This window comes from Rhea pennata, chromosome 2, assembly GCF_028389875.1.
Source record: "Rhea pennata isolate bPtePen1 chromosome 2, bPtePen1.pri, whole genome shotgun sequence".
NCBI lineage: Eukaryota > Metazoa > Chordata > Aves > Rheiformes > Rheidae > Rhea > Rhea pennata.
Window position 1 is genome coordinate 155,613,160 of NC_084664.1, and position 16,554 is coordinate 155,629,713.

At 39.7% G+C, this 16,554-nt stretch overlaps 1 protein-coding gene across 1 annotated transcript in view; it reads right to left on the reverse strand.

The window, feature by feature from the left end:
* The window catches only part of KCNQ3 (potassium voltage-gated channel subfamily Q member 3), a 197,423-nt gene that overhangs the window by 32,448 nt on the left and 148,421 nt on the right, over positions 1 to 16,554 (reverse strand). The window contains exon 2 of the mRNA XM_062568426.1: positions 1,197 to 1,287. Within this exon, the coding sequence (XP_062424410.1) occupies positions 1,197 to 1,287 (91 nt within the window). The remainder of the gene's footprint in view (positions 1 to 1,196; positions 1,288 to 16,554) is intronic.

The following is a 16,554-nucleotide window of genomic DNA, read 5'->3' on the forward strand; positions in this document are numbered from 1 at the left end:
GGCAAGGACATAGCTTTACAGCCTGCTAAGTGCTCTGCAAAAACTGCCCAAGCACGCGGCCCACCGTTGAGTAAATGTGCTGTGCTCACCCTGCCTGTACGGAAGGGAGGGCAATTACCTTGCAAAAAGTCCTCTCATTTCACATAAAGTAAGAACACGCATGTGAGTGGTGACTGCAAAGTCCCTGGGGCGCCGTATGCCCACAGCCTACGTTACCTACCAGCAACTTGTTCATGCAGCCATGTCTAGAGAGACAGGGACAGATGATGTTGTACATTCATATGGTTGTATTTAAGAGAATAATAAACTGCAGCATATATTATCCCCTGCTGTTTCTGGTGCAGGGAAGGATAGGATTTTCCACTGTGCTGAACAGTGTTGTCTGGATCTGCATGTCCACCCGGAGGTCCAAGGGGAAGTAGAAAGTAAGATCCCAGAACTGCTGCTGCAGTGTAATTTTCCCAGGGATGTTTTTCTACAGGGACAATTAAGGGAGAGGTAGCTCTGCCTATTGCGTGATAGCTAAGGGAGAAGAGGATGTGCTTCATTAGGGTTGTGTTCACAAAATTATTAATATATTTATATTTTGTGTTTTTTCCCTATTTTTCTTTCTTTCTGCCATACGAGAGACCTACACAAACAACAGCTTTAAGCACAAGACTTCAGCATAACATAAGCATGCTGGAAACACAGAAAAAGAAATATATTTTCTCCAAACTCTTTTGAGGATAGTCGTTTGAGTCACTGCCTGCAACAGTTATACGTATTCTGCTATCAGACACAAGTGTAAGTCCAGTTCTGTGGCATCCCTTGAAAGAAATGCTGGGACTGGCAGAATATTACAGAATGAACTGTTGAGAGACCCCTATAATTTCAGTTTTCAAAAGTGTTCAGTTCTAGCCTGGTCAATGGGAATTTTCTTGATACATCAGTGGGAGAATCATTGGGCAAATGCTGAAAAGCCATTACGTAAAACTCTCATGCTGGTGTTTTTACCCTGTCTAGACTTCCTCTTTACTCAGTCTGTGCCGACAATGGACAGGGAACTCACCAATATATAAAGGTACAGTCATTGCCCCAGGACCAACAGAATAATTTTTTTTTTTTGCGTGCAGACGTAGGAAAAAGTTTCCATCACTGCTAATGGGGTTGATTTCAGTTTAAGGTCATTACCAGAGTGGTCACAGTCTCCTTACCAGCAAGAGGAGCCAGTCTCCTGAAACGGTTTCATACTCCTTGAAAGTTGTTAGGACAGCTAAGATCAAACACCCCAAGACAATCAGAAATCTGGAACGAAACAAGAAGGAGAAACCAGAGCATCGTTAGCACTCTCTGTATTTGTGTCAGAGATACTGCCTGTAACAACCTAGGCAGAGGCCTTTAGGAGAGGGTTTCTTACTGTCAATGAGCAGCAGGGGTGGGATCCATTAAGATCAGGAGAGAACTTGAGGGTCACAAACATGTGTCATGTGGTCAAGTCCTCCTTTATATATGCCACCACATTTGCATGGGGTGAGGGAAAGAGAGAGAGACTCAGAAGTCAAGAAATAGTGGCAAAACCCTAAATCATCATGGCCCCGGGACAGATATTCACTAATTAACTTGACTGCATTCTTCAGGAAGGAAGTGGACGGTATTGCATTTTGGGAAGGGATCACATGTGGCAGAGGACTGCATTGTTCAGGAGGTCTGTTGCAATCAGATGTTTTATGAGCTTTGTAAAATGGCCCTGTAGTTACAGTGAAATAAATCTACTTGGCACATACTGAAACCTGAGAAACAGTAAACATCTCAATACAACAGACAGTGCAGCACCAGGACAAACCCTCCTTTGAAAACCACGTTGCTTTTCTTTTATCCTTCTTTTTGCTTTCATTTCTTTACAGATGGAGGGATCAAAAGATTTGGAAGAGAAACAATAGAGAGGCAAAGTTCTGCTTTCCAGTAAACCCCGTTTGTGGTAGATCGTGCACCAGTACTGCTGTTTCTGAGGCTCCAAAATGCAGAGATTTGACAGAAAATTTAACTCTCATGCTGATAAATCCAAGTCAATCTAATCTAAAGTCATTTTGATCTGTCTTATAAAACTACTCCCAGGTTTAAGCTATTCAAAATCCTTTCTACATAAAGAAGAAAGAAAAATCAAAGGAGTCTCATAAGTGATTGCTGTGAGGCAGAGTGGGAAGATCTCATATTCTAGTACTTTGTTTATCCACATAATGGACATTTTAATGTGCTCTAAGACCAGTACACAGGAACAGAGGAGCAGGTGGCTGTGGAAATATTTCAGACCTTAGTGAATGTATTGGAAGGCTGTCTCCATAAAAGCTCTGGATCCATGCTTTCATAACTAGTATACATCAAAGAAATGATAGGCATTAGAAACTGAAATTATCTTAACTTGTTGTTAAAAAAAGACTCAAAGTGTGTTTAGTTTGTATACCTGTTTTGAATTTCAATCTGATACCTAAAGCATGACTTCACATTTTGCTGAATAAATATTCAGTTTGTTTCACTAAGTAAAGAAAGCAAAGTCATGGTCTCCAGGGCAGAGGCAGTGAGAGCAAAGACTATAGGAGAGGAAGGCTCAACTCCAAGATGAATGTCCTATACCCTGTCTTGTCGGCTTATTTCCTTCCTGTATGATGAAATCTAGGGCTAAGGGAAAGTGACCTGACAACAAGAAACATTTTTGCAGCAAGGGTGAAAGGGAAAAGGCAAGCTCCAGATGGCTTGTGCTGCCTTTTGGGGAGGGATTTCCTCTGAACGGCTTCAGCCAGTGCTTTCTGTGCAAGGAGCAGATCCCAGTGAAATACCTCACAGCAAACCCTGAAGGCTTCTGTCACTGTGGCCTTTCTAACATCAGCTGTTCAGACTGCTAGAAAAAAACCACCTGGAAAATTTCAGTTCAGCTGTTTTGAGTAAGATTAAAACAAAAATGAACGTTTTTGCATGTGCTAAGCAATCCTGCTATTTCTTTGCAAATATTACCTCCTGTCATGCACCAGCTGTGCTCTGGAGCATAGGGAACAGGAGATAGTCTTTGGGTCCAGAATGTGCCTTCTGCCATTTCTCTGCAAATGCACTCTGCTGCAATCAAGACGTTCAGCAGGCAACCTAGCCACTCACAGCCCCTCTGCAATGTGTCTCCATCCCCTCAAGCTCCCTCTAGCTCACCATAATTTACTGTCCCACCTTGCACTAAGGAAGCCAGTGGCCTGTTGTTAACCCACAACCCAATTCATAGTTTGTCTTGCAGCTATATTAGCAAACTGGTGAAAACTCTACCAAGGCAATATGATTCCTTCGACCAACTATAAAGCAGCCATGACCTCCCACATTACAGCTTGGCGCAGCTAAGTGACACCATCTTGAAGTTCCCATGTAAAGGCTTGAGCTGTTGTTACTTGTGCTTTCCATTATAATCACTTCCTTACACCATCTGAAAATCTGGCCACCCATCAGCTCACTAGTATAGTTTACATGATTAACGAAAGATGAAACATACTGAAAACAGTCCAAGGAAATTACATCATCAGCTACTTAAATGAAGGGTGTGAATTTACACTATCATTTAGCTGAACAGCACTACCACATAAAGATACTGTGCAGATTTTTGTCCAAAAGGAAGACAGACGATAACTTAGTAGTGAAATTGTCATATTTTGTCTTAAACTGCCAGTGTTTTAACCACTAGAGTGTACCAGTGTTCCACAGAGCAAAGGAATACTGCTCTCATTCGTGTTTTCCTTCCTCACGAAACAAAATCATTGCAGGTGGTGTTCAGGTGATCTCATCTATGTATTTAGGGTGCAAGAAAAGGACTTTCAGAGCAGTGAAAAGTCTTTTTCTTGATTATTTACAGAACAAATGTCAGCATGAATGGACAAGACGTGCTGCTTGCTTGGTAGCTGTGTGTGACACAGCCTATACTGCAGACCCTGCAGCTTGACATGAGTGCTCAGCTACAAAAACAACAGATCATGGAGGCCAAGAAAGGAAAAAGAGGGTTGGAGAGTGAGAATGGAGATCACAAGTTACCATGAATGTTTGTGAAGGAGAATCTGAGCTGAGGACATGGTCTTAGCCTTCCTTTGCAAGAAGGACTCTCAGGAGCAAATGAGCCTTTGAAGGGTCAGCTGTCCTCCTGTTGCACCACCCCAAAGGATAAGCACCCTGCCACAAGTTAATCAAAGCCCAGATCAGCAGTCCTCACTTAACATCTGAAATGGCCACCACAGTCAGAGCACTTCATGAATTTTTGTCTGCATTGATGCTAATTGATCTATTGGTTTCACTGTTAAGCCTATTCTGTTTGAGATCTTGGAGTTTATGAATGCCAAAAGCTTTTTGCATCCTCTTTGTGTGAAAGATACTGCATATCGTTGGCCTTTTCACTGATCCCCCTTGCTCAGCAAACATAACAGCAAGGCACATCTTCATAAAGAATGTCACCTACGCTCAATTTTTCCCTGTGTTGTGGCCTTATGATCACAAAGTCTTCAAGTGAGCTTCGAGTGAGTGAAGTGAGCTTCGTTGTTACTGAGTCTGTATCGTCCATTCAGTTTTACTTTTTAGAGGCAGCTAGTTGGTCTAGTGGCTGAGCTTGGCTGAAAAATGCTAAGGGGTGAATCTCAGAGAAAGGACTATCATTGAGATACACACATGGGATGGGCAGAGAGGAGGCTAACATTGGCCACGTTTGCTCAGGAATTAAGGCAGAGAGGGAGATAGTCTGAAATTAACTCACAGTTATAACTGTAGTGTCCAAGAGAGACCCAACAGTAGTGATTAGAAGAAAGAAATAGCGCAAAAATTGGTGTTTAGTAATGAAAATTGAATCTATTGAGCCTAAGCTGCTTCTTGAACAGGGTTTCAGCAGGTGGCAGTCCACAGGTCAAGAAAGTGGCCCTGTTATTCAGGTATGCCAGATAAGGATCTGAATTTAATTCCTCAGTTTTTAAAATCATCATTGCAATGATTTTTACATTTTGCACATCCTGTTGGATTCCTGCTACCTGTAGTATTGTGCCTAAAATCATGTTTGTTTTGTGGTATGTATAAACACCAGACCACCAAACAGCAGTTTTTTGTTGTCATTGTCACAGCTGATATGCTATTCTAGCAAATAAAAGTTCTTGTTATGGGAGACTACATGTTTATCACTTACATCTTTTAACCATACTCTATTGGAGTAATACAGATAATAATCCAAAAAATGATGCGTATTTTTTTCCAGGAAAGAAAAAGTAATTTATGACTATGCTAGAAAATGGATCTTTCTTGGATTAATATCACAGGCTGATTTGGTCATTAAATTTTGCTTTTCTGAATGTTTCACATTCTTTGAGTTTTCCTTCTATTTCATTTGAACAAAACTTAATGTAGACTTTGCTGAGAACTGTAAATATTTTTTCTATATATGGTGCTCTTCATATATCCTGTTCAGTAGCTCTTGCTTCCAAATTTTGGGAGTAGATTATAGCAATTTTACTATAATCTCTTCCAAAATGTAACAGTCCCTTTGAAGCTGTCAGAGGACCAGATACATCGTATATAGCCCAAATAAATATTTGTATCTGGCATAACGTTTGGCAATTTTTGCCATTTGTGAAGAGCCTTGCCATGACATCACAGTTTGTCTGGAAGATTTTTCTTGAGTATATTCTTATGTGCCATTAGTTTCATCTGTATAGCTGTTTCTATCTATAATCAGACTAATTGTTACGTCGACAGACTCTTGATTGCGTATCGTATCATCTCCTTCAGTGACACCCATAGTAGGACTCACCATGGACATCTGCATCTGAACTTCTAATAGTGTTCCTGGAGCGCAGTTCGTATTGTTTTAATGTAGATAGTTCAAGCTGGTCTGAAGCACATAAAGAGCCAATTTCTTCTCTTATACTTGTAAAGAAAGCCTTTAGTGACCAGCTCCTGCAGACGTATTTCCTGTGTAGAACTAGTTGAGTGTCATTTTTTATATCTGATATGTTCACCCTTGTGTTAGGTATATTTACAGAACCTACCTTTTAATGATTTTTATATACTTCTACTACCGAAAGAATAAGCCTGACACATGATCCGGGCTTTACCAGCCTATTTCTTACATGTCCAGGTTTCTCCAAAACCCCTTTCTGTAACTTGAGTTTTCATATTCCCACATGGTCCAGTATCCTATTTACAAAAGATATTTGCAAATGATATGATGATCTTTAGCAACCAAAATAATAATTCAGTCCCTGGACAAGACAGCTTACTAAACAGTTATTGCTAAGAGATCTCCATCCTTTGCTGATGATACTTATTTGGAGGTCTTTATCTAATATGTAAGGTATGAATTCTTTAATTTTTTAGGTAAACTTCTTCCCTGCTTTCAGTCTTTTGTAAACATAGCAGCCCTGTATGACAGTGAGACACTGCATAGATTTGTATTTGCTTTCACATCTTCAGTACTATTTCTTGCAACTCATTGGAATTTCCTCTATCTCTAAATGTTTTTATAATCTGAGATTTTCTGCTTTGTTCCATTTGTTCCTTTCTTGTTTTCCCTTAAGACTTGAAATCTAGGTTCATTATGTTCTGCCACCTGGTAAATGCTAATGGATTTTTCTAAGATTATATTAGAAAATTCTGGCAGTGTTTTTCTTGGTTCTTGGTTTCTAATTCCCAAAGCAATATGGTCCTAAAACCGAGATTCCCACAAGCTTTCCCAAATACCATGTTTGAACAACCTTATTTTCTTCAATTATTAAAAAAAATATTGGCTGTGACCCACAAATACTAACAATGCAGTTTTTCTTACAGTTCTTTCAGTTGCCCCGTATTCCCAACCACTATCTTTTTCTCTACATCTAAACTCCTGGTTTTTTACAGAACACCTGCAGTATCTTGGACTGATTGTTTTAAGTGACTTTTAATATTAAAAAAAAAAAAAAGGACATTACCAAACACTTGAGAATGACTCTTGAGAGAGGAGGGAATGTGCGCCTGATTTGGAATATTCACTGAGCAATATTTAGCCTCTTACATCTCTGCAGTTCCTAACAGTAGGCCAGTTACTGTTACAAAAACCAGCATCAGGATAGGAGTGATGGGAAAAATATGATAATTTTATGACGCTACAAACACTAACTGAGAAACTCAGAGGAGGTTCTGGAGGAGGGAAAAAGCAACAAGGTGAGGTGTTGCAATGCATCCGAGGATTCCTATTTCTCTTCACCCATGGTTTCCACTAACCATATGATCACATTCACAGCTCCTTGCAGGAGCTTTTGTCCTGATGCCTTCAAGGCAGGGTGGAAATGCCACTTTGCCAGCCTGTAAAGCTGCATCTCAGCCTTAGCTGAGACAGCAAGATCCTCCACATGATGCTGGAGGAAGCCCTGGGAAGCAAGAAGAGATCCCCAAATGATCCCTAGTCTCAATGGCAGGCCAGCAGATCTGCCAGACAATGAAGTGGTTGTCTAGATCAAGAATACCATCTGCTGATGGAGGTATGACTATTATTGCTCACACACTGAGAAACCAAGACAGAAAAGACAAAATGTATTCTCATGCCAAAGCAGATTTTTGTGACTTTGGGTTCTGCAGGATCAGGAATTTCCCTGAACTGGATTCACTGTTGTTTCCCTAAGTTTGAAAAGCTTTTAAAAAGCAAGATGTGAAAGAGGAAAGTTGCACTACAGAGCAAAAGCATTTAAGGTGCATGAGCACAGTTTTTGAGTCAGACAGGTCTTCTGTCTTTTATACCCCAGTCAAGATCTTGGTTAGCAAGGACTCTTCTTCCTGCCTTTTCTTCAGGTCCACTCTTTAAAACCTTTGCTTCAATGCACTGTGCACTGCTGTTGCCAGCCTCCTTAGGGAGTCTGACATGCTGGTACAAAATGTTGTAGGCCAGTAGTATCAGATAACATAAACAGCATCATGCTGCACTTTATGCTGTAGGAGACCTTTAGCTTGATGTATTTGTTTGGTTTGGTAGGGTGAAAGTGCAAAACAGAAAGCACAGAGTACTACAGTTCCCTATCTCGTTGTTCTCCCTTGGAAGACAAGATTCATCCAGGGACAGTCCATTTCCATCTTGTCTTTGAGACAAGTTTTAAAGATGCTCTGAATGTCCTAGCAAAAATATGGTACAAGGAAAGGCCTGGATGACTTATCACATGGATGATTTGGGGACAGATGGCAGAAGCAAAGGGAATACAATGATACCAAGGAGTTAAATTTCTCCTCTCTTTCTGCGGCTTGAGTAAGGATGGAAAGTCTTCTGGTTGTTGTAACCAAACAGTCTGAGTTGCTTCGCTAGTTCCTTTAAATTCTATTTTTGTATTAAGCGAATGTCATTGGCCTGAAATATCGCCTGTGACTTTTATCTTCCATGACTAGTATGCTTCTCCATGGGCTTATCTCCCTCTGGCAGTGTGCAGCTAATTGACTTGAGACACATCAACTGTGAAACACGGTGGACAATGGAGCAGAGCAAAGCGGGAACAGCACAAACGGTGTTACCCAGCAGCCTCGTCTGCCTTAGTAGCAAATCAAAAAGATTCAGAAATGGTTCTACTAATATGACATTCTCCAAAGGACATTAATAAATTTGTGCTAAGCCGTTTGATGGTAATTAAGAGTCAAGTGTTGGTGTCTGCTAAACTATTTGGTCAAGAAAAGTGCAGGATATTTGAAACTCAGCTCATAATTTGGCAATCAAATGCCCAGCCTTCAGCAAATTCTGTGATGAGAAGTAAAGTGATTTAGCGTACACAAAAAATCTAAGGTAAGAATGTCCATCCATGCCCACAGTTAAAGATCCTAAGAAAGAATTTCCAGGAAAGTTGCTTTCTAAACATCACCAACACTGCTGTGTCCACAGAGATGAAAGCTCAAGGAGCTTGGTTCCAGACTTGATAAAATCTCAGGATCCGAGAAGTAGGATCTGTCACACAGATGTGCAGTACTCCCCCCACACACTTCACATTTCTTTTTTAAAAAAAGAGATGAATGCATTCTGTACTCTGAATGATTTTATAGGGAACTCCAACAGAAGAAAAAGTTCTGAACCAGCTACCTGGTCTTTTGCCCTGGCTGAACAGACTGTTGTGATGTTTTCTACATTCCCACTTGAAATTACTGAGAATCAGAAGACTGTAGGGAAAAAAAAAAAAAAAAAAAAAAAAGAATAGTCAACTAACACATCCTTTCTTCCACCTGACCAAATTTCCTTTTCTCACAGGAACTCAAGTCAAAAATATTAGGTCCTTCATGAGCACGTCGCTGGAAAGGAATATCTAACTCAGGAGTACAGCACAGTCCAGGAAAAATGTCTGTAATCTGTAATGTAGGGTCTCTAGAAAGTGAAGTAGATAGTTTGATAGCTGTCTAGATTCTTACAGCAGCTTGAAAAGAGCATCTTTATTCTTTAGAGCATCTTTTTGCTGTTTTTATTTTGCCTCATTTTAGAGTTTTGACAGTTTTTTTTTTCTTTTTTGATCCTATATTGCAAAAGAATGTAGGAAAAGAATGTAGAAAAGAATAATTTTCTAAACAAGGTCAATTATTTTCAACCTAATCCCCATCTAATCCAATGTGTAGACTAACATTTTCACAGAGGTAGAATCACCAACCAAGAAAGCAATTTCCAGTTTGGACTGCATCTTTTTTGCCTGTTTCATCTCAAACCCCACCACACACTCCTCTCTATTTGTGAACATGAGCACTTGGTGCAATGAGCTTAGTTGTGCACATGGACTGGGACACTGAGAGGAGAAGGTTGCACAGTGTCATAGCTAAGGAACTTTTCTGCACTGCCAAGGATTTGCAGCTGGGTAAGAAAAAGTGGCTATACCAAACGTGCCCCCACATGAGAGCCCTTTAGAACTCCAGTGCACTCCAGGACCACATTTACACGTCGGTTGTTTTCCCTTTCCATCATGGGCAATAAAGGGAGCCCTGGTAATGCAGCTACAGTGGAGCCAGTTATGTGGCTCAATTCTAACAAGTCAAGGGAGACCTGTGGATTACTGAAGACAAATATTATCACTTTTAGAGTTCTTTCCTATTTTTTTTTTTTTGCATTAACTCCACAGAAAGTTCTATCATTTTGCATCTGTTTCAGTGAAAAGCATGAAATATTTGAGCTAAAACAGACGATGAGTTTTTCCACATAATTATTTACTACCCACACCAGTGCAAAACAGACAAACATCTTGGATCCTCAGTTTAAAGCATCCTCCCCCCCTTTTTTTTAATCTAGAAAGATTTTTAAAACTTTTTAAATTATTTTTATCTTAGGGGAAGAGTGCAGAGTTATCGCCATTATTTTTCCATCTTTGTCTGACAACACTACACATCAGTGCAGTCTGCATTGCACTGCACTGCAGTGCAATGAATTGATCTGAAGCCTGTGACCCATTCACAGTTCTAGCAGTGTTGCAAAATAAAGCACATATCAGTCAATTGGAAAAGGTCTTCTTACCATGCAGAAGAAAACTGCAACAAGCAAATGAGCTACACTCACTTCATTCACAGGGAGAGAAGAGAATGAGAAAGAAAGCAGGTCTGACCAGGCTTTTTTATTTTGCTAGTTCCTGTGCTAAAAGATGCAAGGACTAAATTCAAGTTTGAACAGCAATCAAATCAGCAGTGTTATTGTGGAGGAATGTTTACCTGAGATACCTAAATAAATGCAAGTAGAATAAGAACCATAACCAAACTTTACTACAAATCAACATAGACTTTGAATCCAGCTGACAGTCTCCCTCTAAACTCTTCCTTTCTTCTGCATGCTCTGTAAGTAGGCTGTAGTTTGGCAATGATCAGTCAGGCTACAAAACTTCACAGTTCTAGCCCCTTGCCAGTTCCCCATAAAATGACAGTAGCTGGAGGCCAGGGGTCCAGCCACAGAGTGCTGAATACAGAACTTCTTGAATATCTCCTGCTATGAAGGAACTAGGGATGTCTCAGAGGCCTTGGGTAATCTGAGATAACATGTGAAAACAAATATTTTTAAACATTTCTGCGTAGCTGTCTTATCTCATACAGAATCAGACCCAAGACTTGGGCTCTTACTGTCTACTAATGAGCACCTTGGTGCATTTTCACTCTACTGCTGCTGTTTCATAAGGGCACAGATGCCCTATAGGTTGTCTGACATATTAACCAGGCCTCTATGGACATCTAAGATGCACTGTGGTGTCTCAAATTGCACTAGGCGTACACGATTGCACTAGACGCACAAATTGCATAACGTGTACAGCCCTAGCTGCTTCCTTTTGGAGGAGATGACTCCATTACTCCATCAGGTCAGTTCTGAAGACCGGGGTCTTGACACTCCCCGCAGTGTCATGTGCACGAAAGAAAGATGTAGTTTGAACATAGACCTGAGCAGGATGGTCTCCTAATCATACCTTTCCTGTATGGAAACCAGTCAGACAAATGCTCACTGTCATTCCCTTCTTCACAGTCAGGGAATTAAACTACCCCCAGCAATTCAGTTGGCACATCAGTCAAACCGCTGCTGCAGGTTCTATGTCCTTTAATATCTGCCATTTAAAAATACTTTGTGTGTATTTGAGGGCTTCTTTCCTAGTTCTGTACAGCACTGCAAAGATCTTTCAGTAATTTACGGGAAACACAGAAGAGGGAGAAGAAACGGATTGCAATCTTAAAATTTCAGTTGCTACGTGGATGATTTAACATATGTCAAGATACTGTGATTTGGATAGAAATGTGAGGAGGATATTCAGTTGTTCAGAGGCACATCCCTTTAAAATAGTGTTTTTTCCAATATGTGGTATTTAGATTAATGAGAGTATGTCAATAACTTTGATGTGATTCAGTAAAGTTGTCTACAGAGACCATGTCATATGAAATTGCTGTAGCATCTGTGCCTTCTCTGCAGAAAAGCATTAAAGGGTCTGCTAGTCTCAGGGGATTGAAAGCATGTGGTGTTAATACAGCCACTAAGCCACACAGAACAGCTGAAGTATATAGATTTGATGGGTTATATGTATTCCATTTTCACCTCCAGTTCACATTCATTAGTAAATTATGAGTTGTGTTAGCACGGCAAATGAATAACATCCTCCTTGAAGGTGAATTTTGGATAAGCACTTCAGAGGTCATTGTATCCTCAGAACTCTGATTTATACAACCAAACTATAGCACATGGTATTTGTACCTATGTAAATTTGACTCTGTTTTAAAGTATTTCTGCTGCCTTGCATTACCATAAGCAATTAATCAGCATTCAGAATTCAGGATGATCATCTGTAAGCATGTGATATTTTATTTGAAGTCTGAATTTGAAGTCTTTGGAGGAAGTTATCAGCCTTTTCCAGACCTGCCTGATTTTATTCCTGAAATGTTTCACCATCATCTGTAACAACATTGCTCAACATAATATATGATGGCCCTTTCGCTCAGCTGACTCATTAATACCTCAGATCACATTATCCCCATTTAACCTGACAGTTTCAAATAAAGACAATTCTACCAAACCTTCAAGAAAAATTGGCAGTATGGAAGGGAATATTTTTATTTGTTCTTCTTTGAAGAAAGAGAGGTATTAGTCAAGCAAGTCATCTGATGCAGCAGAGATTTCAGCATCCATAAGTACATTTAGAAAAATAAAACCCAAGTTCTGCATGCAGAATATAATCTAGCAAAGCGGTTAAGTGTGTACTAAGCAGCTCTGCTGGGACTCACATGTTTGTTTCTCCAAAGAATAAGGATCTTTGGCTCTGTCCTAACAGGAATAGCTGGGTTTACTGAAAAAAGGTCCTCAGTAACAGAGGACTGAGTACAGTGGCTCACAGCCTTGACATGTCTTTTCTGTTCCTGTTCAACACTCATGGGAACAGGAATAACTGTTCCTACCCCCTCTTCCTCTACCCCCTCCAGCAGAGAGGGGCTGGAATATGCATGTTAGAATGAATCCATAAGACTGGAGAGATAAATCCGTATTTTAGGTATAGCATTACTGAACTGACCAGCTAATTATCCAGAAGAGCTGAACTATCTGCTGAGCTCCGCTATCTTCACTGACCAGTGCTCCAATGTCTTTAAATAGATTGTAGATACTCAGGTCACATGTACACATACAAAGATAACTTGGATGACTGAATTTAATTTTTTAATATTGAGCTGAATCTCATGTCATGTAGCTGAACAAAAGCCGGGAGTGGAAAGTGACAGCGCTGATGGTGTGCTCACAGCCTGCAGTGCCTCACCCGCTCCCAGATGTTTTGAATGACGGGAAGGGCTGGCATCAGACATACAAAGCTCTTCTCTTTGGCTTGGCTTGAGTAGCTGTTGGGGTAAAACTAAGAGCACTGCAGAAGAATAAATGGCAGGTCTTGGCATTTTTGGTGACCTTCGAACATCTGTAATTGTTGACATAGGCATTCAAAAGGTGTGTGAAGTCATTTTTTTTTCTCCCTCTTCATCTCATCAGAGCATCTCCTGGAGTGTGGTGGCACATTTATCAGGTGACTGAACAAAAAAGTGAGCACCAGGTAGGGACCTTTTCCAGGGTTAGGGCTGTACTGAATTAATCACTTAGTCTCTCTCTCAGTGCTCTGATTATATGTGGATATCTACAGCCTATGTGGATATATAATCTTGCATATCCACAGCAGTTTCCACTCATTTGTATTTGATATGGCATGGCCTGAAGTTGTTCTCAGTACAAATTAATTATTCTGATCATTGGCTGTAACTGTTCTGGTGATTTTATAATAATTTATGAGTAGTCTTGACCAAGATGTTTAAAACTAATTGTACATTGATTTTGCTATTGCTTACCAGCATTGATGGTCCTAAAAGGGCTCAGAAGTCTTGTCTATAACCAAAGAAGTTCTTATTTGATTTAAATGAGAACTAAAGGTTTAGGGGTGAGTGGGACAAGACTGTTCCTCTACTACTCCTCTACTTTTTATGGTACTAATTATTTTTTAGGGACTCATTCAAAGCACCTTTAAATCAATGACAGTATTTTCACTGACTTCAATGAGCTTTGCAGCTTCTTCTTACCCTCTTGTCATTTAAAATTTCTACCTGTGTTTTGATTCAACAAAAATTAGACCAAATGCTCATGAAACACAGGCTGGGATTTACCTCAACTTGTTTTAGCCATTGCCAGTGCAAGTGACTTCATCTCAGCACCCCCAACTACCTTTAAAGTCAGTGGAGAAAAATGGAGACTTTAAAAGCATGATTCATCTGCTCTATTTTAGACACCTTCTTCAGGATGAGATAAACTGTCTATTAGAAGTGCCTACTTCTCCATCTGGAAAAAGAGCTTCAGGTGACTAGGTCAGATGAATCGCATTCACAATGTCAGATAACAAACCATGAATCAAATCTAACAGTGTCTTGTATCAGCAAAAATGATCATAGAAAGGTAATAGGGAAGAAAGCTTTCCATTGGGTCCCTGGGTACAGATGTCTAAAAACAACCTTTAATATCAGAGAAGGGTTCTGTTTCAGTACAGGATCTTACTTGGGTAACGACACATAACATGTCTGACATTCGGATCTTTACCAAACTAATTGGAATATCAGTAGATCAAACAAAAAATAATAATTAGACATTCCTTAAAATACTTTAAAAAGGTTACTTTCTTTTTTTTTTTTGCCAACTTATTTTGCGCCATGCGTCTCTAGCCAAGAGAACTGTGGAACCAATTCTTTTTAAAGAATGAAGTTAATAACCCTTACGAAGGTAACGTTATAACATTAAAAGAAAAGCTGAAGAACCCACCAACTATTGCAATCTCCATCTTCTCAAGTAAAATTATGAGACCAGATAACAACTAGTTTGCAAGTCATTTGAATTCTGATGGTGTTGTGGCACATCTGATGATAAAGTTAATTGCTCACAAGGACAAAATTTGAAAGATCTTAATGGCGACTACTTCAAATTAAATCACTATTTGAGTTTTTGTGACATTTTAAAAATAAGCATGTTTACACTCAGCTTTCCTTTAAGGTTATTAAATATATCTCAAGGTGCCCACTGTGAGAGTATGTTAAAAAGCTGTAGTGCAGATCTGGATGTTGTTTATCTAACATCAAATGATTCAACATGCCCATAATAGAAAGCATGTAATTAAGTTCTGCATACACCATTATTTGAGTTATGGGACATAATAAAAAAATTTGTGTGCTTAACTTTTGAGAGGTCTTGTGTTTCTTTTTGCAGCTTGAAACATTGTGTTCTTTCCTTCGTGGAAGGTCAGAAAGACGCAAATGTATGTGAAATTCTTCAAAAACAAAATATTTTTTGCCAGGAATTCTGAATCATGACCTTTGTACAAAAGACAGCTCCTGCTCTGTCTTGTGCTGCACTGTGCACAAAATCAGGATAAACCTTTCCCTTGGACCTAGATAACTGAATTTAATAATGTAGCAATAATCTTGTGCGTTCAACTAGATCTTTTTACCTTGCTCCAGTGCTTAAACTCAAAACTTCAGCTTCACTTGTTAATAAGTGAAAGTGCTTCATGCTGAAGGATACTATAATACATATGTAAATATATATATACACACACACCCCTAAATTCTCATTTCCTGAAAGTTTTTTCTGGTATTTCTGGTTCAACTTTTATTAGTTTCCTAGTTTTCAGAGTAGGGAATAAATTGCATATGTCCATCCATTCATGCTTTATTACAACCTTACCTTTCCCTTATCAGCTCAAAAGCAGGGTCTGATACTGCAGACACCAAGTCCAGCAATGGCTTCACAAACTGATTTAGTAGCAACCCTTGTCAGTCTGTTGATGTCCTACAGAGCCAAATTTCATGAGATAAATGATATAAGAGGAAACAAGGAGTAGAAGCTAAAAACAGATTGAATTCAGGGGTTATTGGCTCCTGTCCAGTTACTTTCATGGCAGAGAAAGCTGAATAGCTTGGGCTCACATTAACAATTGCTTCAGCTAATGTTCCTGAATGATAAGACACCAGTGTGTCAGGTCAGACGTCTTTTGCATGCATGAATTTGCTTTATTCCCCATTGCCAGCTAGAAACAAATAAAGTACGATATATCTTCTATGACTTGCACTTTTAAAATCCAGACCACACTGTATTTCACAAATATCCTAAATTCTGTTTGGAGTGAACAGTCCTTATGCCTTAATGATTCTGTGCACTCAGTGTGCATCAGTACTGTCTGTATGCTTCTGCCTGCCCCCTCAAGCCCTGCTCACCCAGTAGTCCACACCATCTACACAACAGTGTGCATTGAATCTCCACTCTAATGCACACCAACTTGCTTGCTTGATGAGGGAACTGTGAAATGGAAGAAGAGCAGGCAATTTCTCAAATCCTGCACAGTATTAGGTGCAACTGGTGGACTTCAGTGATGCCTTAGGGTCCCTGCGGTGAGGATCAAATGGATATGTTGATGCAGAAGTTTCTTGGTTAAGGAACTTGAATGACTATGTGAGCACTGCTACCAAAGACAAAATAGATAAAACCTCAGGACCTACAGAGACTCCAAGGCATAAATTTGTGGTATTTCACTAATGAGCATTTTATGGAAGGAAAATCAG